Source organism: Oncorhynchus gorbuscha, linkage group LG03 (assembly GCF_021184085.1).
Source record: "Oncorhynchus gorbuscha isolate QuinsamMale2020 ecotype Even-year linkage group LG03, OgorEven_v1.0, whole genome shotgun sequence".
Classification (NCBI taxonomy): domain Eukaryota; kingdom Metazoa; phylum Chordata; class Actinopteri; order Salmoniformes; family Salmonidae; genus Oncorhynchus; species Oncorhynchus gorbuscha.
In genome coordinates, this window is record NC_060175.1 from 105739390 (window position 1) to 105765612 (window position 26223).

At 49.0% G+C, this 26223-nt stretch overlaps 1 protein-coding gene across 1 annotated transcript in view; it reads left to right on the forward strand.

The window, feature by feature from the left end:
• Positions 1-172: 172 nt before the first annotated feature.
• The window catches only part of abcd1 (ATP-binding cassette, sub-family D (ALD), member 1), a 140167-nt gene continuing 114116 nt past the window's right edge, over positions 173-26223 (forward strand). The window contains exons 1-9 of the mRNA XM_046344796.1: positions 173-1351; positions 1585-1814; positions 4024-4206; positions 4404-4535; positions 12835-13015; positions 14880-15022; positions 15803-15974; positions 18571-18665; positions 23402-23547. Of these exons, the coding sequence (XP_046200752.1) occupies positions 958-1351; positions 1585-1814; positions 4024-4206; positions 4404-4535; positions 12835-13015; positions 14880-15022; positions 15803-15974; positions 18571-18665; positions 23402-23547 (1676 nt within the window). The 5' untranslated portion in view covers positions 173-957. The remainder of the gene's footprint in view (positions 1352-1584; positions 1815-4023; positions 4207-4403; positions 4536-12834; positions 13016-14879; positions 15023-15802; positions 15975-18570; positions 18666-23401; positions 23548-26223) is intronic.

The window sequence follows — 26223 nt, forward strand, 5'->3', positions numbered from 1 at the left end:
CCTCCCCGTTTTTTAATTATGGAATCCCCCTCCCCGTTTTTTAATTATGGAATCCCCCCTCCCCGTTTTTTAATTATGGAATCCCCCCTCCCCGTTTTTTTTCCTGTAGCCAGTAGTGGGCGGCAATACTCCTTTTCAGGGTTGTAAAGTCCGCCCTTTAAAACCCCACCGAAGAAGAAGAAGAAGATCTGCGCCAATCACCGAGTTATAAATACGCGGTGCCAAATCAATCCATTATATCGTAGAAGAAGAGGAGTCCGTGTTGAATAACACATCTGATGCAAGACATTGTCAAACATTACTAGAGCATTTTGACTGTCGAAGTCGGGGGGTTGTTTTTCCCTCCCCAGAAGGTCACCTTCCTAGCTGTAGCGAGCTGCTACTGGACGGGTAACGTTATCCAGCCAGTGATATGGAAGTTGACAGAAAGTTTCAGCTAAAGTTAGCATGCTAGCTAAGTAGCTTAGGAAGTGTTGTTTTGATTTTTTTTTCTTCATTTCAGTGAGTGTTGTTCGTCTGTAAATACGTCTCGTGTGAATATATGGATATAATATATATATATAGTTAGATGTCAACGTTACCGATATGTTATTAGAGAGCACGTTTCATCTCTATCACGGCTTTCTAGTTGTCCTGGTTGTTAAGTAACTTAGCTAGCTAAGGTTAGCGAGCAGTAGCACTGCGTCTGCGATGGACTGTCTATCGGCATTTCTGTTTCGCTTGAAAGAGGTTGTTTCATAGTTGCTTTAACTGGCTAAGTGAATGTTATAGTTGATGGCATTTTTTTGTTATGCTTGCAACGTTGACTAGGCAGCAATAAGCACTTAATTTTTTTTTTTTATAAAAAGGTTGTAGCTATATAGAGGTCATCGTGGGATTAACGTTAACAGGTGTTTCAGTTTGGAGAGCTCGGCTGTATTTGGCTTTATTAAAGCCGCTTGCTAACCAGCCTTAACAATGTTGGTAATGTATGAAAAGCTTCCCGAGCAACTCAAGAGAACTTCCCATGCCAGAAAAGCAGTTATCCTTCTCGTCGCTGCCTATGGAATCAAGAAACTCTACCCGTACTTATGGGCTAAACTCAGGAAGAATGTCGGGGGTACACCGCTCCCAGTCCCCTCCATAAACTCTAACGGGCTGCTACTGGAGGGGTCAGAGAAACAAGGAAGGAAGAAAAGTAGTAATTCGCCGGCTGTGAACCAGGAGTTTCTGAAGAGGCTAAGTCACCTGCTTCGTATCCTGTTTCCCCAGCTGTTCTGTAAGGAGTTGGGTCTGCTGGGGTTCCACTCCCTGGCTCTCATCTCCAGAACCTTCCTCTCGATCTACGTGGCCAACCTGGACGGCATGATAGGTAGGTAGGACAGACATTGAATGTTGCTGGTTCGAATGACCAGTCCGGGTCGATGAACTGGCAACCTGGCAGGTGGCTGCTTTCAGATTCCAGGTACTATGCTCTTGCTGTTGTGCTCTTGAGCAAGGCACTTAACCCCTGTGACTGTTGTCTGAGGCTGTTGGGAGCAGAGCATAAGTAGAATATCTGTCTTTGCAGATTGGTGGACTAAATACACTTCTATCCTCTTACAGTGAAGACCATTGTGAAGAAGGACCCCCAGGCGTTTGTGTGGGAGTTGACAAAATGGCTGCTCATTGCTGTCCCGGCCACCTTTGTGAACAGCGCCATCCGTTACCTAGAGGGACAGCTGGCACTGGCCTTCCGCACGCGCTTGGTTACCCACGCCTATAAGCTCTACTTCAGCAACCAAACATACTACCGCGTCAGCAACATGGACGGACGCCTCGCCAACCCAGACCAGGTGTGTGTGTGTGGGGGGGTGCGTGTGCAGGGAAGGCTCTAGCCTTTTCAGGGGCCCTATGCAAGATTTGGTTGCGGGCAAAACATTTGTGTATGTTTTTAAAGTTAATTTTACAGCAATTCTACACATTTTGACACTGGGAGAGAAAATGTTGCAGTTTTAAAACATGTTTTCTGTAGTTCTACATATTTTCTACATTTTTGCCATGTTGCGGCAGGAAATGCAGCAATTTATAACACATTTCATCCTACTTAATTTGCTATAGGGCACAGATTTTGTTGAAATTTTTAAGCAAATTTCCTGCAATTTTGCCATGACTAATAACCTTGTTAATGATATCTGAATGAGAGTGACTAACTAAATCAATGGGGACCCCCTGAAGGTCAGGGCCCCTGGGCACGTTCCCTGTGTCATGTAAAAAAATCTTACCAGTGTGAAATAGTTTCTGATCGTGGTGTGATTGACGTCATGTTGTAAAAAAAAAAATCACAACGTGAAAAATGTGCAAGCTAATTGGATGGACACCTAGCTAGTGGCTGACATGGCAAGCTAATTGGATGGACACCGAGCTAGTGACTGACATGGAAAGCTAATTGGATGGACACCGAGCTAGTGACTGACATGGAAAGCTAATTGGATGGACACCGAGCTAGTGACTGACATGGCAAGCTAATTGGATGGACACCTAGCTAGTGGCTGACATGGCAAGCTAATTGGATGGACACCGAGCTAGTGACTGACATGGAAAGCTAATTGGATGGACACCTAGCTAGTGGCTTACATGGCAAGCTAATTGGATGGACACCGAGCTAGTGACTTACATGGCAAGCTAATTGGATGGACACCTAGCTAGTGGCTGACATGGCAAGCAAATTGGATGGACACCTAGCTAGTGGCTGACATGGCAAGCTAATTGGATGGACACCTAGCTAGTGGCTGACATGGCAAGCTAATTGGATGGACACCGAGCTAGTGACTGACATGGCAAGCTAATTGGATGGACACCGAGCTAGTGACTGACATGGCAAGCTAATTGGATGGACACCTTGTGACTGACATGACACACCTAGCTAGTGGCTGACATGGCAAGCTAATTGGATGGACACCGAGCTAGTGACTGACATGGCAAGCTAATTGGATGGACACCGAGCTAGTGACACATGGCAAGCTAATTGGATGGACACCTAGCTAGTGGCTGACATGGCAAGCTAATTGGATGGACACCGAGCTAGTGACTGACATGGCAAGCTAGTTGGATGGACACCTAGCTAGTGGCTGACATGGCAAGCTAATTGGATGGACACCTAGCTAGTGGCTGACATGGCAAGCTAATTGGATGGACACCTAGCTAGTGGCTGACATGGCAAGCTAATTGGATGGACACCTAGCTAGTGACTGACATGGCAAGCTAATTGGATGGACACAGAGCTAGTGACTGACATGGCAAGCTAATTGGATGGACACCTAGCTAGTGACTGACATGGCAAGCTAATTGGATGGACACCTAGCTAGTGGCTGACATGGCAAGCTAATTGGATGGACACCTAGCTAGTGGCTGACATGGCAAGCTAATTGGATGGACACAGAGCTAGTGGCTGACATGGCAAGCTAATTGGATGGACACAGAGCTAGTGGCTGACATGGCAAGCTAATTGGATGGACACAGAGCTAGTGGCTGACATGGCAAGCTAATTGGATGGACACAGAGCTAGTGGCTGACATGGCAAGCTAATTGGATGGACACCGAGCTAGTGACTGACATGGCAAGAGAAACTGCTGACGTACAACCAAATGTAGAGCTTGTACCTTGTGTATTCTGCTTTTTGAACTCAACAGTTGAGACTCCGACTGAGTTCCTAACGGAAACCCTGACCTAATCAGGGACCCTCCTTTTATTTTTTTAATTTAAAATGTATTTTGTTAGTCACTCATTGATATCATTAACAGAACTGGAGCTAACTTAGATAAATGTAAAAAATACTTGCACGTTTTGTATTCTTTTTTTTTTTTAAACTTTTAACAGTAAGTTGACACCCTGACCTGAGTTCCTAGCAGCCTGCTGCCCCTTCAGCTTATGGCTGAAGCCGGCCCGTGTCTCGTGTCTCTGTCTGTCCCTCTAGTCTTTCTCAAGGGGTTGAGTTATAAACAAAATGCAAAATTGTTCTGCTCTCACCAATATAATGAACAGTGTCATATTCTTCTCCTCCAGTCTCTGACAGAAGACATGGTGATGTTTGCTGGATCTGTGGCCCACCTGTACTCCAACCTGACCAAGCCGTGTCTGGACGTGGTGGTGACCTGTTATACCCTCCTCAGGACAGCGGAGTCTAAAGGAGCCAACACCACCTGGCCCTCCGTCATCGCCGGCGTGGTCGTGGCAATCACCGCCAAGGTGTCTCATGTGCTTTTTAAAAATTTAGTCTTAATACCTTTTAATATTTGGTTTATTGGGATTTTTTTCAGCGTTTTTGTTTTTGTTTTGACAAAACAAAAAAAGTTTTGAAATGATTTCCACAGATGGTAGTTCTCTCACCCACTTTTTGTTATTACTCTGGTTGTTTTTTGACGCAAATATCTTTTATCACGAAGGTTCTGAGGATGTTTTCGCCGCGGTTTGGTAAGCTAGTGGTGGAAGAAGCCCGGAGGAAAGGAGAGTTGAGGTACATGCACTCGCGCATCATCGCCAACTCGGAGGAGATCGCCTTCTACGGAGGACACAAGGTAACTCTCACACCTGGGTAAATGCAGACACACCTAGTGAATATATAGAGAGCACAAGGTAAACATGACCGTTGACCGTTCTGTCAATGTCAGAATGCTCAAAGTTCAGAGATATTTATGTCAGGTGGAAGGGAAAAAGACTGCCAGGTGTAATCCGTCTCCCCGGTGGCACAGAGGTCTAAGGCCCTGCATCTCCGTGCCAGCGGCGTCACTACAGACACCCTGGTTAGAATCCAGGCTGTATCACAACGGGCCGTGATTGGGAGTCCCATAGGGGCGGCGCACAATTGGCCCATCGTTGGCCGGGGGTAGGCAGTCATTGTAAATAAGAATTTGTTCTTAACTGACTTGCCAAGTTAAATAAAAAAAAATCAGACTTTCTCTGCCTTTCATAAAGGCTCTGGGATTCTGCAGGTGTGATCAGACTGATGCCTGATAATGTTCCGTTTGAAGAAATAATGAAAGGAAGGGAACTCTGTCAAGCATTCCAGATGTTGCATTGAGTGAACTTTAATTTAATTTGAATGATTTTCATAATGTTCTCGTCTGTTGTGAAGAGAACCCTCTTTACTGTGTTTGAGTGGTCAGGCCAGGAGTCAGTGGGGGGGGGGGGGGAGTCTTGTCATGTGACCAAGTAGAAATGGAGAACCTAATCTCCTGTTGGCCAATCTGAAGTGCTGCTTGTTTTTTTTTAAACCCCTCTGTTTCAACACTCTCTAGTGTGCAGCTGTGTTGGTTTGTAAATGCTGACTCTTACCCAAGCCATGCATCAACCCCATTTAATGGTCTTGTAATGACACGTTACATTATGTTGTCGTAATTTTTTGCAGACACTGTAATCCAGAGCGATTTACAGGAGCAATTTACAGGAGCAATTAGGGCTAAGTGCCTTGCTCAAGGGCACATCCACAGATTTGTTCACCTTGTCGACTCGGGGATTCTAACCAGCTACCTTTTGGTTAGTAACCCGTCGCTCTAACCGCTAGGCTAGCTGCCACCTCCGTTGGTAAGAGTGTGGCGCTAGCAAAGCCAAGGTTGTGGGCTGTGGAGGTCAGGAAATCAGCCGGTGATTGTCAAGCAAATAACTGTCGGTCTCACTGGTAATTGACTGTTAATTAACTTCAAATGGGCAGGTGGGACGGTAGTGTCCCACCTGGCCAACATCCGGTGAAATTGCAGAGAGCGAAATTAATACTACAGAATTATAAATATTTAACTTTCATAAAATCACAAGTGTTATATGTCAAAATAAAGCTTAACTTCTTGTTAATCAATAAAAATAAAATCTTAACTTAATCCAGCCGCTGTGTCAGATTTCAAAAAAGCTTTACTGCGAAAGCACAACATGCGATTATCTGAGGACAACTCCCCGCATACAAAAGCATGAGAAACATATTTCAACCAGACAGGTACGCCATGAAAGTCAGAAATGGCGATATAAATAATATATTTATATAAATGCCTTTGGTCTTCTGTTGTCACTCAAAAAGGTCCCAGTTACATCACAAATGGTCCTTTTTGTTCTATAATGTTCTTCTTTATATCCATAAACTCAGTTTAGCTGGTGCGCTTCAGTCAATAATCCACCCAGTTTCCCTCCAAAATGCATATAAAATGAATCCCAAACCTTACTAATAAACTTATCCAAACAAGTCAAACAGCATTTATAATCAAACCTTAAAATATAGGTACCTTAAATATACATAAATAAATACAATTTAAGATGGAGAATCGTTAGTCTTTACCGGAGAAAAATACCAAAGTGCTCTCATTCATGCACTTGGAAACACTACAGCCACCTAGAGAAACTGAAATTTCTGCATCATATTTCCATAAACCACCCCTGAAACTTTTTCTAAAGACTGACATCTAGTGGAAGCCCTGGGAACTGCAATCTGGGAGGACTTCACCTTTATATAAGAGTGACAACCATTGAAAATAGTGGTAGGCTGAATTTCTTTTTTTGGCGGGGGGATTGTCCTTGGGGTTTCGCCTGCCATATCAGTTCTGTTAAAATTATGTCTGCGAGTATAACAGTTTTAGAAACTTTAGTGTGTTTTCAATCCAAATCTACCAATTATATGCATATATTAGCTTCTGGGCCTGAGTAACAGGCAGTTTATTTTGGGCACGCTTTTCATCCGGATGTGAAAATACTGCTCCCTACCCAAGATAATTTATCAAACACATTTAGCGTCTCCTGGTTTCCACACAAAGCCTACAAGCCACTGATGCAGACCTTTGGAACATCTACATTTTTAAGTCTAATCAATCCATTTTAATATAGCCCACATCTTAACAATAAATCAATAATTTATTTTAGAAAGGCGTAAACGTAGTCTATTTCAGAAGAACAGAATAGAGCAATAGATACAACTCTGAGTTGTCCTTATATGTTAGGACCTGCTCTGGATATGCCAAATGGCTGTGGGCTACACTAGTTCATTTAGCAGACAAGATTTGCTTAGAATGCCGTGGCATTATTTTATAGTGTGAAGAATACAATTGAACAAGTTGTATAAATTAGAAAGGTTATTTCCCAACTATTTTGCGTGAGTGTTGCACATGCAGCTATTCTGTGTTAAGCAGGTAACAAAGAAACGGTACTCCTATATGCTTAATTTAGTCATGTAACTTTTCCGCAAACATTGGGCCGTATGTGTTTATTAATGCATTGTAAGGCTGCATGATGCGACTCTAATGATTTGAAAAAAGTAGCTTGTAAGGCATGAGGTCTTTTTTCTGTTTTTTTGCGTAGGCTGCTCACATTTCATCAGTCTCTCATTCTCAATTTGACAAGCACTTGATAGAGACTTGAAGATTGAAGCCTCGAATTTCACAGCAGCGTCCCCTTTGTGTCCATAATGCACCCTAAAAACAATCCATATATTTTTCTGCGGCCAGCGGCACTGCGCCCTCCCGAGTGTTGCGCGCTCCCCAGTCCACATTGTTGCGCGCCCCCAAGTGTTGCGCGCTCCCAGTGTTGCGCTCCCCAGCAAAAGCACTAGCTCCCCCGAGTGTTACTCCCCCAGTGTTGCGCGTTGATCTATTCTGTGTGAGTGTTAAATATTCCAACTGTGGACTGGGACCCCCGAGTTGTGGGATGTGTTGAGATCCCAAATTAATACAACCCCTAGCATCAAACGCTTACATAATGTGGATGACTCCCCCCAAGCTTGCGCGCTCCCCCCGAGTGTCTCCCCCGAATGTTGATAAACTATGAAGCTATTTCTTCACATTATAAGCACAGCCCCCCCGATGTGCACACTCCCCCGAGTAGACTATAAGCGCTCCCCCCAATGTGCTATTTGCGCTCCCCCCAAAAACACCATTTTCCAAAGTGACTGCAAATCCCCATTTTTTTTTTCCCCCGTATTTCTGCGCTCCCCCCGAATTGTTGCAGAAGGTCCCCCCAGAGTGTTGCCCTCGGCTCCCAGAGGTGCCTAGTTGTTCCCCGGGGTTATTCCCAGAGGTGCGCGCTCCCCCCGAGTTGTTCCTCCCCCGGTGTTATCCCCCGAGAGGTGCCTAGTTGTTCCCCGGGTGTTATTCCCCAGTGTTGCCCCCGAGTTGTTCGCTCCCCCCCGGTGTTATGTAAACAGAGGTGCCCCGAGTTGTTCCTCCCCCCCCCGGTGTTATTGAACAGAGGTGCCTGGTGTTCCTCGCTCCCCCCGGTGTTGAACAGAGGTGCCTGGTTGTTCCCCTGGGTTATTGAACAGAGGTGCCTGGTTGTTCCTCTGGGTGTTGAACAGAGGTGCCTGGTTGTTCCTCCCCGGGTGTTGAACAGAGGTCCCCGGTGTTCCTCTCCCCCGAGTGTTGCGCTCCCCCAGAGGTGCCTGGTTGTTCCTCTGGGTGTTGAACAGAGTGCCTGGTTGTTCCCCCGAACAGTGTTGCCTCTGAAACAGAGGTGCCTCCCCCCGGTGTTCCTCTGGTGTTATTGAACAGAGTTGCCTCCCCCCGAGTGTTCCTCCCCCGGGTTATTGAACAGAGGTGCCCCAGTGTTCCTCTGGGTGTTGAACAGAGGTGCCTGGTTGTTCCTCCCCCCCCAGTTATTGAACAGAGGTGCCTCCCCCCCGGTTGTTCCTCTGGGTGTTGAACAGAGGTCCCTGGTTGTTCCCCTGGGTGTTGAACAGAGGTGCCTGGTTGTTCCTCCCCCAGTGTTGAACAGAGGTGCCTGGTTGTTCCTCCCCCGAGTTATTGAACAGAGGTCCCTGGTGTTCCTCCCCCCGAGTGTTGAACAGAGGTCCCCCCGAGTTGTTCCTCCCCCCCGAGGTTATTGAACCCCCCCCAGTGCCTGGTTGTTCCTCCCCCCGAGTGTTGAACAGAGGTGCCTGGTTGTTCCTCCAGAGGTGCCTGTTGCGCGCTCCCCCGAGTGTTGAACAGAGTGTGCCGCTCCCCTCTGGGTTATTGTGTTGCCTGGTTCCCCCTCTGGGTTATTGAACAGAGGTGCCTGGTTGTTCCTCCCCCGGGTTATTGAACAGAGGTGCCTGGTTGTTCCTCTGGGTGTTTGAACAGAGGTGCCTGGTTGTTCCTCCCCCCAGTGTTGAACAGAGGTGCCTGGTTGTTCCTCTGGGTTGTTGAACAGAGGGGCCTGGTGTTCCTCTGGGTTATTGAACAGAGGGGCCTGGTTGTTCCTCCCCGGTTATTAGAGGGCCTGGTTGTTCCTCCCCAGTTATTAGAGGGGCCCCCCCGGTTGTTCTGTTGTTGATATCAGGTAACGCAACTCCCCTGGCCCTGAATGTCTCCAAACCCCCTCTGCTTTTAAATCCCCCCGATCTTTGTTTTGGTATTTGTCATTTAAATGTATGCCCCCGAGCCTGTTGTCTAAAATGGAGTTTGATTTGAGCTTTTCATCAACAGGTGCTGATGTAATGGGTCTCCTGAAACCTGGCTCGGCAAATCTGTTCCCCCATAAGGATATTTGTATAACTGGTTAGAATGTGTATTCACACTGATTTACGTTAAGGGATGGGGATTGTATTTGTAAAGCATCAAATTTTACATAATGTAAGTGGCTCAATGTGAAACTGTCTGATTTGTTGATAAACAGTTGGAATTTCTTCACTTTGAATCTTAAGGTTTCACAGGGTCTCTAACTGTGATTGGCTGTTAAACACCCCCCCTTGCTCTCAGTATCTGTGAATAAATGGCCCAAAAAACATTCCAGGAACTCTACCCTGATTGATTTGATATTGACAAATGTTCCAAAATAGGCCGTTCAGGGTTTTTTTGTAATGATTTAAAGTTGACCATTGTGCTGTTGCTTAAAATGCCTAGTTGTTCCTAAGACCAAACCCACACTTTATTCATAAGAGAAATTTCCTAAGAGTTTTAATGTTATTAAACAGCAGGCCTTTTTTCGGGGTTATTAAACATTTTTATTTTGAATGGAGGAAGAAACAGATTCTGCCTGGTTGTTCCAAAGATTAAACAGACATGCCTGGTTGTTCCACAGGTTCAGAGCTAAACAGAGGTGCCTGGTTTTCCTCCAGAGTAAACAGACATGCCCCATTCCACAGGTTCAGAGCTAAAGGGAGGGATAATGTATGGTTTTCTCCAGAGTAAACAGACATGCCCCATTCCACAGGTTCAGAGCTAAAGGGAGGGATAATGCCTGGTTTTCTCCAGAGTAAACAGACATGCCCCATTCCACAGGTTCAGAGCTAAAGGGAGGGATGCCTGGTTGTTCCTCCAGGGTTATTAAACAGAGGTGCCCCATTCCACAGGTTAGAGCTAAAGGGAGGTAATGCATGGTTTTCTCCAGAGTAAACAGACATGCCCCATTCCACAGGTTCAGAAACAAAGGGAGGGATAATGGTTTTCCCAGAGTAAACAGACATGCCCCATTCCACAGGTTCAGAGCTAAAGGGAGGGATAATGCCTGGTTTTCTCTGGAGTAAACAGACATGCCCCATTCCTCTGGGTTCAGAGCTAAAGGGAGGGATAATGTATGATTTCTCCAGAGTAAACAGACATGCCCCATTCCACTGAATGTTCAAAGCTTTTAAATCTAGATCTTGTTTTGGTATTTGTCATTTAAATGTAAACAGCCTGTTGTCCATTCCACAGGTTCAGAGCTAATCAACAGGTGCTAATGTATGGTTTCTCCAGAGTAAACAGGCATGCCAAATCTGTTCCATAAGGATATTTGTATAACTGGTTAGGAGCTAAAGAGAATGTGTATCACACTGATTTACGTTAAGGTGGGGTTGTATTTGTAAAGACTAAATTCCTTGTAAGTGGCAAATGTGAAACTACGTTTTTGTAAACAGACATTTCCCATTCTTGAGGTTTCAAAGGGTCTCAGAGCCCCCCCCCCCTCTGCTCTCAGTATCTGTGAGGGCCCATAATTCCAGGAACTCTCCAGATTGATTTGATATTGACCCATTCCACAGGTTCAGAGCTAAAGGGAGGGATAATGTAATGGTTTTCTCCAGAGTAAACAGGCTGTGCTGTTATTCCACAGGTTCAGAGCAAAGGGAGGGATTTATTCATGGTTTTTCCAGAGTAAACAGACATGCCCCATTCCATTACAGGTTCAGAGCTGAATGGAGGGATAATGTATGGTTTTCTCCAGAGTAAACAGACATGCCCCATTCCACAGGTTCAGAGCTAAGGGAGGGATAATGTATGGTTTTCTCCAGAGTAAACAGACATGCCCCATTCCACAGGTTCAGAGTTAAAGGGAGGGATAATGCATGGTTTTCTCCAAAGAGTAAACAGACATGCCCCATTCCACAGGTTCAGAGCTAAAGGGAGGGATAATGTATGGTTTTCTCCAGAGTAAACAGACATGCCCCATTCCACAGGTTCAGAGTTAAAGGGAGGGATAATGCATGGTTTTCTCCAAAGAGTAAACAGACATGCCCCATTCCACAGGTTCAGAGCTAAAGGGAGGGATAATGTATGGTTTTCTTCTGAGCTGTCTTGTATTATTCACGGCTGTAATCTAGCCTGGACTAAAGCAAGGACATCATGTTCTGATTCTGATTGGCTGGTTTTTAGGCTGCTACGATACAAGTGTTCTTTTCTTCTCAGGAAGTCCAAGGCTGAACATTTAGTCTACCACTGATAGCCTGAATGACCCCTATAACGTTTTGGAAGGCAAAGTCTGAATGTTAATGAGTTACTCGGCTGAATATGACTGAACTGAAATGCTGAATGGAGTTGGCGCTTTCTATCTTGGCCAGGACGCTCTTGAAAAAGCCATTTCAAATGTCAATGAACCCTTCCAGGTTAAATAAATAAAATTTAAAGTAAATTTTCACCATTTTAAAAAGCATCCCCTCAACTAGAAACTCACTCGCTGCGTACGATATGTACGTTAGTTAGGCTCTACACCCCTTGTAAAGTGGATTAATGTGCTTCATTTTAAGTTATTTGTGAATTTTAGTTGTGATACAAACTTCATTTAAAACATATAGGCCTATGGGCTAGGCTACATGATGTGTGCGACCTATGATTAGGGGGGGGGAAGCATTGTTTCTTATGCTGAGCATCATTCACAAGTGGTGATATATAATTGACCAATGATGGGTTACAATATTAGCCTATCAGACTATTCTTGATTTTAATCTTGTCTTTTACATATACTAAATGATTTTGGATGGACCATTATCAAGTCACTTGTATCGAAACAGGGCCAGCAGGAAGAAACACATGTCATCTTTGCACTTAAATAGCGACTGGAGGACGTTTTCCCCATGGTTAATTTTCACGCCATCCATGTCCGTCTATACTCCTGTTGTAAAGAGAAGCAATGTGCTTCATATTAGGAAAGCTGATAAATAAATATAGCAGGCCTAGCCTATAGAAGGCCTCTAATAAAAAGAGGATGAGCTATCACTCTGTTTTCTCCCTTAATTGCATAGCCTTAATGCTGCCCAACATGAGCTCATGGGATCTCATGAAGCGTATGATTAGATTTTACAATACATTTGCATTGATGTCAGTGGTAAGCGGGCCCTGAGTACCTGGCCGGTAGCAAGTTTGGTAGGCTCGTCAGCAGCATCAGAGCTTGGAGAAGCCTAATTCCTGTGACCTAAACATTCACGTGGAATTTGACTGCCTTCGTGACTCGTGACCGCCGGTGGGCTGTTGCGGTGACTGTGGCTGTATTACCAACACTAGTTGTGGGTTCAATTCCCCCCCCCCCAGGGATTTGATACCATACTAAAGATTATGCACTCACTCATTGAGCTGTAAGTCGCTTGGGATGGAAGTGTCTGCTAAATTACAATATTATGATTATTTAGGCCTTGTTTCTATAATATTACATGTGAATATGTCCTCCTGTCACTAGGTGGAGATGTCCCAGCTGCAGCGGTCCTACCGCTCCTTGTCGTCCCAGATCAACTTGATCCTGTTTAAGCGTCTGTGGTACGTGATGCTAGAGCAGTTCCTGATGAAATACCTGTGGAGTGCCTCGGGACTCGTCATGGTGGCTGTACCAATCATCACCGCCACAGGGTACTCCAGATATGGTAAGACCAGTCACGGGGTTCCTCCGGGTGTGGTGGGACCAGTCACGGGGTTCCCCGGGTGTGTGGGACCAGTCGGGGGTTTCTCCGGGTGTGGTGGGACCAGTCGCGGGGTTCCCCGGTGTGGTGGGACCAGTCGCGGGGTTCCCCCGGGGTGTGGTGGGACCAGTCGCGGGGGTTCCCCCCCGGGGTGTGGTGGGACCAGTCGCGGGGGTTTCCCCCCCGGGGTGTGGTGGGACCAGTCGCGGGGGTTCCCCCGGGGTGTGGTGGGACCAGTCGCGGGGGTTTCCCCCCCGGGGTGTGGTGGGACCAGTCGCGGGGGTTTCCCCCCCGGGGTGTGGTGGGACCAGCCGCTCCCTCAAACCGTCCCGCAGCTGAAGCTAGTTGCTTACCTTACACCTTATAGTCTGTGATCCAGTGGAGGACTTTTTAAATTGGAGGATGTGTTAACTGTAATGGATAGAATGGAATTAAGGGTACTGTGTAAAACACATGGTTTCCAATTGTTTGATTCCTTTACAATTAACCCGGCCTCCGGTTTCTCCGCCGACCAGCCTCCCACTCCTACGTTCAGGGTTTGCAGCCCAGGAGTCACCTCATCCATGTAGTAACGGGTTCAGAGCCCACATGAAGACTCTTCACAGACCAGTAACAGGGGTTTTCTATCATAGTTGCAGCAGCTCCTGGTGAGCGTCAGTCCAACTCCAGGGAGCTGCCTGACCCAGTAGGTGACGCAAGGGCTCCGACACTGTCGTTTTATCAGGTAGGAAGCCGTTTAAGTTGAGACGCAACAAAAACCACTGACGCAGTCTCCTTATTGGAGCCTTTCCCTTATCCTGGGTCGGTCGCACGCCATCCTTGTCAACGTAGAGCCCCAGGAACTCAACACCGGGTGACCAACTTCTCACTCTGCGGTCGCAGCGCTGCTTCCATAAAGCGCCTCAGCACTTTCCTCTGCTTAGAGTTATGCTCTTCCAGTGTCCAGCTTGTAATCGCTGTCATCCATCCAGATACTGCTAGACCCCTGCCAGCTAGCAAGGTTCATGTAGCTTTGAAATATGGACACTGCTGTGGACACTCCAAACTGGAGCCTTGTTGCCCTCAAAAGCCCCCTGTGTGTGTGTGTGTGTGTTGGTCAGGGCATCTCCTGCGTCTCCATCCAAAGCTAGCTGCTGGTAGGCTCGTCTCCAGCTATAGGTCTCCTCTGTTTACAGTAATGATAGATTTACAGTACTAAACCTACAGCAACCCCCCCCCCCCCTCATATGAAATGGGCTCCGACCTCCTCTCTGGACTTTGGATTAACAGTGATGATCCATCAGACGAAGGCTGGGGAAGGGTTTGACTGCTTACAAATGAGTGGGCTATGAAGTGGTGGTGTGGGCTATGAAGTGGTGGTGTGGGCTATGAAGTGGTGGTGTGGGCTATGAAGTGGTGGTGTGGGCTATGAAGTGGTGGTGTGGGCTATGAAGTGGTGGTGTGGGCTATGAAGTGGTGGTGTGGGCTATGAAGTGGTGGTGTGGGCTATGAAGTGGTGGTGTGGGCTATGAAGTGGTGGTGTGGGCTATGAAGTGGTGGTGTGGGCTATGAAGTGGTGGTGTGGGCTATGAAGTGGTGGTGTGGGCTATGAAGTGGTGGTGTGGGCTATGAAGTGGTGGTGTGGGCTATGAAGTGGTGGTGTGGGCTATGAAGTGGTGGTGTGGGCTATGAAGTGGTGGTGTGGGCTATGAAGTGGTGGTGTGTATATGAGTGGGCTATGAAGTGTATATGAGTGGGCTATGTAGTGTATATGAGTGGGCTATGTAGTGTATATGAGTGGGCTATGTAGTGTATATGAGTGGGCTATGAATCTTCTGTATGCTTTCAGACTCCGAGGATGTGAAGCAGTTGGCCATGAATTTGAAAGAGGAGGACCTAGTGAGTGAGAGGGCTCAGGCCTTCTCCACTGCTCGGAACCTCCTCAACTCCGCCGCAGACGCCGTCGAGAGAATCATGAGCTCTTATAAGGAGGTGAGGCTATAGAAACGGCCCCTAGACCCTAACCCCTCACTGTCAAGAGGTTAATGAGCTCTTATAAGGAGGTGAGGCTATAGAAACGGCCCCTAGACCCTAACCCCTCACTGTCAAGAGGTTAATGAGCTCTTATAAGGTGAGGCTATAGAAACGGCCCCTAGACCCTAACCCCTCACTGTCAAGAGGTTAATGAGCTCTTATAAGGAGGTGAGGCTATAGAAACGGCCCCTAACCCCTCACTGTCAAGGTTAATGCGCTCATACAAGGTGAGGCTATAGAAACGACCCTTAGACCCTAACCCCTCACTGTCAAGGATAATGCGCTCATACAAGGTGAGGCTATAGAAACGACCCCTAGACCCTAACCCCTCACTCTCAACAGGTTAATGAGCTCTTATAAGGAGGTGAGGCTATAGAAACGGCCCCTAACCCCTCACTGTCAAGAGGATCATGAGCACCATCAAGGAGTTGAGGCTCCCGACTTCTCATTGATTGATTGCGTTCCCAGTGTCACCCCATTCCCTTTACAGTGCAGTACCCTTTTGGCTCGTTTTACCAGGTCAGTTGACTGAACAGTTTGTCATTTACTGCCACAACCTGGGGATTAGTTACAGGGACTGATGTTTCATTTCCTTTCATTTTGAACCATGATAAAGTAGACTAACAACTAGTGAGTCTTTGGGGAAACCACTGCTCTATCATGGATCTTAAATGTATAATAAACTCTACCACCTGCCCTGATTTTACTGGATAACCTTTGACCTTTGACCCGGTCCAGGTGACTGAGCTGGCTGGCTACACAGCCCGTGTGCACGAGATGTTCACTGTGTTCGAGGACGTGCGTGCGGGCGTGTTCCGTCGCTCTGCGGAGGGAGGAGACGAGCAGACGGGGGGAGGAACACAGCTGGTGCAGCACGGCATGAGGGTGGAGGGACCAATCATGATGCGAGGTAAACTGACTGACAAGGAATTCAACCAATCACTAGGCTATTTTTGTTAACCAATGGTATTCAAAGTGTAACTGCAGTGGTATTTGTTTTAGTACATTTTTGTTTTTTATTAAATTCAGATTACAGATTATTGTATGGGACAATATACAAATGTTTTTTGAGAAAGAATTTTAAAAATACAATTTTATAAGACACTACTTAGGTTTCCATCCAATTGGTGAAAGATTTATGTCAATGTTCTAGAATGTATATATCTCATGTGAATGTTCTAGAATGTATATTTCATGTGAATGTTCTAGAATGTGTATGTTCTAGAATGTATATTTCCCCATCGGTGGTGTTTCTACCAAATTGACTTCTTGCAGATGTTTCTTTTTAAATCGGTGAGAGATGATGTAGTGCACACAGTGGATTTTTTTTTTTCGCTCAAGTGTTCATTGGGGTGGCAGGGTAGCCTAGTGGTTAGAGCGTTGGACTAGTAACCGGAAGGTTGCAAGTTCAAACCCCCGAGCTGACATGGTACAAATCTGTCGTTCTGCCCCTGAACAGGCAGTTAACCCACTGTTCCTAGGCCGTCATTGAAAATAAGAATTTGTTCTTAACTGACTTGCCTCGTTAAATAAAGATAAAATAAATAAACGTACCCGAATAAAAACGTAAAATTCCATGTTTTTCCGTCGCCTTTTCAACAAACCGTTACATAGCAAATGTGCCTACTCAAGTCTTGGCACGTGCTCGCGAACCAACCGCTCGTAGAGCAGAGGAGGCTCTGCAGGTAGGCTCGTCTACATGATGAGATCATTATGGATAATATTTCTTATCGGTCGATCATCGTGTCACCAGAATAAGAGCATCAGTATTTGTTTTAAAGGAGCATCAAGATCCCTGTGAAATTAATCAAAAGTTATTTCATCTGTAGCCTAATGAACTGCATGGTTTCCTGAGTCATAGTGGGAGGACCAGACACCATAACGTCACGTGACTCCAAGTATGATGGTTATACTGAACAAAAATAGTTAAAGGTCATTTAAGGAAATCAGTTAATTGAAGTCACTCTGGATAAGAGCGTCTGCTAAATGACTTAAATGTAAATGTAAATGTTAGTACATTCATTAGACCCTAATCTATGGATTTCACAACTGGGAATACAGATATGCATCTGTTGGTCACAGATACCTCAAAGGTCAAGGGTCGTGGATCAGAGACCCAGTCCGTATCTGGTGTGGCTCGGAGACCCAGTCCGTATCTGGTGTGGCTCGGAGACCCAGTCCGTATCTGGTGTGGCTCGGAGACCCAGTCCGTATCTGGTGTGGCTCGGAGACCCAGTCCGTATCTGGTGTGGCTCGGAGACCCAGTCCGTATCTGGTGTGGCTCGGAGACCCAGTCCGTATCTGGTGTGGCTCGGAGACCCAGTCCGTATCTGGTGTGGCTCGGAGACCCAGTCCGTATCTGGTGTGGCTCGGAGACCCAGTCCGTATCTGGTGTGGCTCGGAGACCCAGTCCGTATCTGGTGTGGCTCGGAGACCCAGTCCGTATCTGGTGTGGCTCGGAGACCCAGTCCGTATCTGGTGTGGCTCGGAGACCCAGTCCGTATCTGGTGTGGCTCGGAGACCCAGTCCGTATCTGGTGTGGCTCGGAGACCCAGTCCGTATCTGGTGTGGCTCGGAGACCCAGTCCGTATCTGGTGTGGCTCGGAGACCCAGTCCGTATCTGGTGTGGCTCGGAGACCCAGTCCGTTATCTGGTGTTGCCACCATTTGCCTCAAGCAGCGTGACACATCTCCTTCACATAGAGTTGATCAGGCTGTTGATTGTGGCCTGTGGAATGCTGTCCCACTCCTCTTCAATGGCTGCGTGAAGTTGCTGGATATTGGAGGGAACTAGAACACACTGTTGTACACGTCGATCCAGAGCATCCCAAACATGCTCAATGGGTGACATGTCTGGTGAGTATGGAGGCCATGGAAGAACTGGGACATGTTCATCTTCCAGGAATTGTGTACATACAAATCCTTGTGACATGGGGCCTTGCATTATCCTGCTGAAACTTAGTGATGACAGTAGATGAATTACACAACAATGGGCCTCAGGATCGCGTCACTGTACCGACACAAAGACCCCACTGTGTTAAAATCCGACCGATAATTTGTTCGCTCATCAAATTGGACTGGAACTTCCGGGTTCCATCACAGCTGCCTTTTTATGAATACATTTCTCTCTATATAACTTGGATGGAAACATGTTATTTAAACTTTTACAGCGGGGACCACCCCCCCCCCGCCAGATAACAAAAAATCGGTACATTTCAATTTTACATCCAGAAACGACATTCAATTCATGACATTTTCACTGATCAAAATGAAAAGATGCCAATAAATACCATTATTTGGTTCTTACAAAAACAAACGCTGTGTTCGCCCGGCCGGCTGGCTGGCTGTGTTCGCCATCTAATGGTATTACACCATATTGTAACAATGGTATTGCTAGAAATGGGGATACTGGTACTGTGTGATTTTGGTGTGTGTGTGTATTCTGTGTCCTGAACTGTGTGTGTGTGTGTATTCTGTGTCCTGAACTGTCCCGTTGTGCGTGTGCAGGTCAGGTGATAGACGTGGAGAAGGGCATCAGCTGTGAGAACCTTCCCATCATCACACCGACAGGAGACGTTGTTGTGTCCAGCCTCAACATCAAGGTGACACAGACACCCTCGTTGACTCCATCAACACAACCCAACAAGCTAGATCTGCTCTGGGTTTTCTAAAACTAACCAGCTTCAGTTAGCTTCACATTCCAGCTCAGGCTTCGTCCGGATTAAGACGGTTGGTTTTGCTCGTCCGTCCTGTGGGTGCATATCACACGTGACGTGGTCGAACGCTGAAACATCAAGCCATTGGCGAGTCACTGCCACATTTTTCATTTTGTGCAAAAATGAAGTTCTTGCTGAATTTGCAAGATATGAAATATTATTTTAGAAGTGCTGCCTTTATTTTATTACTTATCGGCAGCGGCGGCTCCATGCCGTTGGCTACCATGCCGGCTCGGTTGGCTACCATGGTCGGTTGGCTACCATGCCGGCTCTCCATGGTTGGCTACCATGCCGGCGGCTCCGGTTGGCTACCTGGCGGTCATACAAGTTTTATTATGAACATTTGATTAATACAATATTTTAAAGAGCAACTGTCCCTAAACCGAATCTAGTCCTTTTGAAAACGTCCTATGTGTGTTTTTGACTGGCATTAGTTAGACATTTTATTCTAGTGGCAAAATGGACTACGGAGTGTATCTGGGATAATTCTGTTCAGTCCTTGTCTAAAGCGAAGTTTGGAACCTAAGTCCGTCAAAACGACGACTAAATCAAGGTTTCGTCGGGGCCCCCCGTGGCGGGAGAGTCGGGGCCCCCGGGCCCCCCCCCCGTGGCGGGAGAGTCGGGGCGCCCCCGGGGCGCCCCGTGGCGGGAGAGTCGGGGCCCCCCGTGGCGGGAGAGTCGGGGCCCCCCGTGGCGGGAGAGTCGGGCGCCCCCCGGGAGAGTCGGGCGCCCCCGTGGCGGGAGAGTCGGGGCCCCCTGGCGGGAGAGTCGGGCCCCCCCTGGCGGGAGAGTCGGGCCCCCCGTGGCGGGAGAGTCGGGCCCCCCGTGGCGGGAGAGTCGGGCCCCCCGTGGCGGGAGAGTCGGGGCCCCCGTGGCGGGAGAGTCGGGGCCCCCGTGGCGGGAGAGTCCCCCCCCGTGGCGGGAGAGTCCCCCCCGGGCCCCCCCCGTGGCGGGAGAGTCGGGCCCCCCCGTGGCGGGAGAGTCGGGCCCCCCCCGTGGCGGGAGAGTCGGGCCCCCCGTGGCGGGAGAGTCGGGCCCCCCCCCGGCGGGAGAGTCGGGCCCCCCCCGTGGCGGGAGAGTCGGGCCCCCCGTGGCCCCCCCCGTGGCGGGAGAGTCGGGGCCCCCCGTGGCGGGAGAGTCGGGGCCCCCCGTGGCGGGAGAGTCCCCCCCCGTGGCGGGAGAGTCGGGGCCCCCCGTGGCGGGAGAGTCGGGGCCCCCCGTGGCGGGAGAGTCGGGGCCCCCCCCCCCCGTGGCGGGAGAGTCGGGCCCCCCCGTGGCGGGAGAGTCGGGGTGGCGGGAGAGTCGGGCCCCCCGTGGCGGGAGAGTCGGGCCCCCCGTGGCGGGAGAGTCGGGCCCCCCGGGCGGGAGAGTCGGGCCCCCCCGTGGCGGGAGAGTCGGGCCCCCCGTGGCGGGAGAGTCGGGCCCCCCGTGGCGGGAGAGTCGGGCCCCCCGTGGCGGGAGAGTCGGGCCCCCCGTGGCGGGAGAGTCGGGCCCCCCGTGGCGGGAGAGTCGGGGCCCCCCCCCCCCGTGGCCGAACAATGTTTCAGACATATATCAGCCATAACTCTGTATAAAGGCCATTATAGACCTACAGTACCAGTCAAAGATTTGGACAGGCAAGGATCTTTCTTTTTATTACTAGAGAATGCGAAGCTGCCATCAAGGCAAAAGGGGAGGCTACTGTGAAAAAATATAAAAAATATACCAGCATTAACTTCTTTGCTTATGATTCCATATGAGTTATTTCATAGTTTGGTTGTCTACACTATTATTCTACAATGTAGATAATTGTACAAATAATTAACCTTGAATGAGTAGGTGTGTCAACTTTTGACTGGCATTAGTTACGACACCGACTATCCTAACGACGATAAACCATACTTTTAAACTCCCAGGGAAACGAGCATAGATATGTTATCTAGAACCGGACGTGTCCTGATCTAGATAGGGCTGGGCTGCTACCCCAGTTCTGTGTCCTTGCCTGGCTTCTTGTGTGACACAGTGATAACAGCAGCTGCATACAAACATTTAGGTTCACTACCAAGTGCACTGCTTTTAACCAGTGGTTTTAACGTTTAAACTGAAGGGAATAGGGGGCCATTTGGGACCAGAGAAAGAAGACTGATCTACCCTCTGTGGAACTGTTGCAACCCTGACTGAGAGAACCTGGGGTCAGCTTGTTAGTATAAACCACATTCTTATTGTATCTTTATTTAACCAGACAAGTCGGTTCAGAACACATTCTTATTTTCAATGACGGCCTGGGAACAGTGGGTTCATGCCTTGTTCGGAGTCAGAACGACAGATTTGTACCTTGTCGGCTCGGGGGTTTGAACTCACAACCTTCCGGTTACTAGTCCAACGCTCTAACCACTAGGCTACCCTGCCGCCCCTACACTCTAACCACTAGGCTACCCTGCCTCCCCTACACTCTAACCACTAGGCTACCCTGCCGCCTCTACACTCTAACCACTAGGCTACCCTGCCGCCCCTACACTCTAACCACTAGGCTACCCTGCCTCCTCTACACTCTAACCTCTAGGCTACCCTGCCTCCTCTACACTCTAACCACTAGGCTACCCTACCTCCTCTACACTCTAACCACTAGGCCACCCTGCCTCCTCTACACTCTAACCACTAGGCCACCCTGCCGCCCCTACACTCTAACCACTAGGCCACCCTGCCACCTCTACACTCTAACCTCTAGGCTACCTACCGCCTCTACACTCTAACCACTAGGCTACCCTGCCGCCCCTCCACTCTAACCACTAGGCTACCCTGCTGCCCCTACACTCTAACCACTAGGCCACCCTGCCACCTCTACACTCTAACCACTAGGCCACCCTGCCACCTCTACACTCTAACCTCTAGGCTACCTACCGCCTCTCCACTCTAACCACTAGGCTACCCTGCCGTCCCTCCACTCTAACCACTAGGCCACCCTGCCACCTCTACACTCTAACCTCTAGGCTACCTACCGCCTCTACACTCTAACCACTAGGCTACCCTGCCGCCCCTCCACTCTAACCACTAGGCCACCCTGCCACCTCTACACTCTAACCTCTAGGCTACCTACCGCCTCTACACTCTAACCACTAGGCTACCCTGCCGCCCCTCCACTCTAACCACTAGGCTACCCTGCTGCCCCTACACTCTAACCACTAGGCCACCCTGCCACCTCTCCACTCTAACCACTAGGCTACCCTGCCTCCCCTCCACTCTAACCACTAGGCTACTGGGATCATTGTGTCACATATTTCAGTTGTTGAGCAACGTAAATCTTTGATCCTTAAAAAAAAAAAATTAAAGCAGGTTTTGAGTCCCAAAGACACCCTATCCCCTCTCTAGTGCACTACTATAGCACCCTATCCCCTCTCTAGTGCACTACTATAGCACCCTATCCCCTCTCTTGTGCACTACTATAGCACCCTATCCCCTCTCTTGTTTGGCCCTACACCCAAACAAGGGCACTGCGTTCATCCACCTCTGGCCTGCTCGCCTCCCTACCACTGAGGAAGTACAGCTCCCGCTCAGCCCAGTCAAAACTGTTCGCTGCCCTGGCCCCCCAATGGTGGAACAAACCCCCTCACGACGCCAGGACAGCGGAGTCAATCACCACCTTCCGGAGACACCTGAAACCCCACCTCTTTAAGGAATACCTAGGATAGGATAAGTAATCCCTCTCACCCCACCCCCCCTAAGTTTTAGATGCACTATTGTTAAGTGACTGTCCCACTGGATGTCATAAGGTGAATGCACCAATTTGTAAGTCGCTCTGGATAAGAGCGTCTGCTAAATGACTTAAATGTAAATGTAAATGTAGTGCACTACTATAGCACCCTATCCCCTCTCTAGTGCACTACTATAGCACCCTATCCCCTCAGAACAGAGGGCAGCGGCCTCTCTCTCTCCCCCCAATGCATCAGAACAGAGGGCAGCGGCCTCTCTCTCTCCCCCCAATGCATCAGAACTATGGCATTTAGGAAATTAGCATTTTTCTGTATGGTCTGTGTGAGAGCGAGCGAGTGGGGATCATGGTCTGCCCCAACACAGTAAGCCCCCTGTTTAAAGTATCATTTCATGTTTCATCAGTGGCTAGTTCCACACACACACACACACACACACACACACACACACACACACACACACACACACACACACACACACACACACACACACACACAACAGTACCATAGCATGATCCTCTGTGAAACAATGTGCTGATTGTTTTAGCTAGCTACATTCCTGCTCCAGAGAGTGTATAAGGTAGTAGGCTACCGTGTGGGGGGGAACCCTGGCTGCCGTGTGTGGGGGGGGAACCCTGGCTGCCGTGTGGGGGGAACCCTGGCTGCCGTGTGTGGGGGGAAACCCTGGCTGCCGTGTGTGGGGGGGAACCCTGGCTGCCGTGTGTGGGGGGAACCCTGGCTGCCGTGTGTGGGGGGGACCCTGGCTGCCGTGTGTGGGGGGGGGAACCCTGGCTGCCATGTGGGGGGGGACCCTGGCTGCCGTGTGTGGGGGGGGAACCCTGGCTACCGATCATTGGATTCTCCTATCCATTCCCACCCTCTTTGTCCTGAATGTTTCTCTCGCTCCTCTCTCTCCTCTCCTCTCTCTCTCCTCAGGTAGAGGAAGGTATGCATCTGTTAATAACGGGACCTAACGGCTGTGGGAAGAGTTCTCTGTTCAGGATCCTCAGTGGTCTGTGGCCAGTCTATGGAGGGGTGCTTTACAAACCACCTCCCCAGAACATGTTCTACATACCTCAGAGGTTAGTGTTCACTCACTCACTCACTCACTCACTCACTCACTCACTCACTCACACCTACCTCAGTCGTCTAAGGCAATTGCTTGGGGTGCTAACACAAGTCTTCAGGTCTGGTGGGGGCCCACTTTTTAGTTTATTTTCCTGTGTGTATATCATTTTAATTTTGTGGAATTCTACGGTATTACTCATGTAAACTCAGCAAAAAAAGAAATGTCCTCTCTCTGTCAACTGTTTTTTTTATTTTCAGCAAACTGAACATGTGTAAATATTTGTATGAACATAACATGATTCAACAACTGAGACATAAACTGAACAAGTTCCACAGACGTGTGACTAACAGAAATGGAATAATGTGTCCCTGAACAAGAGGGATCAACATCAAAAGTAACAGGTGTGGCCACCAGCTGCATTAAGTACTGCAGTGCATCTCCTCCTCATGAACTGCACCAGATTTGCCAGTTCTTGCTGTGAGATGTTACCCCCCCCCACTTCCACCAAGACACATGCAAGTTCCCAGACATTTCTGAGGGGAAGGGCCCTTGCCCTCACCCTCCGATCCAACAGGTCCCAGACATGCTCAATGGGATTGAGATCCGGGCTCTTCGCTGGTCACGGCAGAACACTGACATTGCTGTCTTACAGGAAATCACTCACAGAACTTCTGATTCTTGTCTGGTCCAGCGACGGTGGGTTTGCGTCCATAGGCTACGTTGTTGCCGGTGATGTCTGGTGAGGTCCTGCCTTACAACAGGCCTACAAGCCCTCAGTCCAGCCTCTCTCAGCCTATTGCGGACAGTCTGAGCACTGATGGAGGGATTGTGCGTTCCTGGTGTAACTCGGACAGGTGTTGCAATCCTGTACCTGTCCCGCAAGTGTGATGTTTGGATGTACCAATCCTGTGCAGGTGTTACACGTGGTCTGCCACTGCGAGAACGATCAGCTGTCCATCCTGTCTCCCTGTAGCGCCGTCTTCGGCATCTCACAGCACGGACATTGCAATTTATTGCCCTAGCCACATCTGCAGCCCTCATGCCTCGCAGAAGGGCACGTTCAAGCAGATGAGCAGGGACCCTGGGCATCTTTCGGTGTTTTTCAGAGTCAGCAGAAAGGCCTCTTCAGTGTCCTAAGTTTTCAGAACCGTGACCTTAGTTGCCTACCGTCTGTAAGCTGTTAGTGTCTTAACGACCGTTCCACAGTTGCATGTTCATGAATTGTTTATGGTTCATTGAACAAGCATGGGAAACGGTGTTTAAACCCTTTACAGTGAAGATCTTTGAAGTTATTTGAATTTTTTGACAAATGATTTTTGAAAGACTGGGTTCTGAAAAAGGGAAGTTTATTTTTTTGCTGAGTTTACTTGTAAACACCAACCTGACCAAGTACATAGACCAGAAACGCTACCACCTCTCTGTAGGCCGTTTCGTCGTCGTTGGCCACCACCTCTCTGTAGGCCGCTTCGTCGTCGTTGGCCACCACCTCTCTAGGCCGTTTCGTCGTCGTTGGCCACCACCTCTCTAGGCCGCCACCTCTCTAGGCCGCTCGTCGTTGGCCACCACCTCTCTAGGCCGCTTAGTGTCGTTGTCGTTGGCCACCACCTCTCTAGGCCGCTTCGTCGTCGTTGGCCACCACCTCGTCGTCGTTGGCCACCACCTCTCTAGGCCGCTTCGTCGTCGTTGGCCACCACCTCTCTAGGCCGCTTCGTCGTCGTTGGCCACCACCTCTCTAGGCCGCTTCGTCGTCGTTGGCCACCACCTCTCTAGGCCGCTTCGTCGTCGTTGGCCACCACCTCTCTAGGCCGCTTCGTCGTCGTTGGCCACCACCTCTCTAGGCCGCTTCGTCGTCGTTGGCCACCACCTCTCTAGGCCGCTTCGTCGTCGTCGGCCACCACCTCTCTAGGCCGTTGGAACTGTGTGATGAAACGCAGTCACGTCTATACAGGAGAGGAGACTGCGGCCCCCTTGTGGGGGGGGCCCTGTGTTGAGGTAATGTTGCCCATCTGGGGCGGCAGGGTAGCCTAGTGGTTAGAGCGTTGGACTAGTAACCGGAAGGTTGCAAGTTCAAATCCCCGAGCTGACAAGGTACAAATCTGTCGTTCTGCCCCTGAACAGGCAGTTAACCCACTGTTGCTAGGCCGTCATTGAAAATAAGAATTTGTTCTTAACTGACTTGCCTGGTTAAATAAATCTTCACCAGTTGGGGGGTGGCCCATCAGGAAGTCCAGGACACAGTTGCTTAGGGAGCAGTTCAGTCCCAGGGTTCTGAGCTTTCTGGTGAGCTTAGAAGGCATTGTAGTGTTGAAGGCTGAGTTGTAGTCGATGAACAGCATTCCTTTTGTCCTGGTGGGTGAGGGCAGTGGGCAGTGCAATGTGATTGCATCATCCGTGGATTGGTCAGGGCGGTAGGAGAATTGGAGAGGGTGGAGTGTCGGAGGGAGGAGGTGATGTGATCTTTTGACTAGCCTCTCAAACCACTTCATAATGACTGAATTGAGGGCTACGGTTCGGTAAGGATGATGGTGGACATCTTGAAGCAGGTGGGGAACTAGTTAGCACAGATCCCCTGGGGAGATGGCTCGGTGAGCACAGATCCCCTGGGGAGATGGCTCGGTGAGCACAGATCCCCTGGGGAGATGGCTCGGTGAGCACAGATCCCCTGGGGAGATGGCTCGGTGAGCACAGA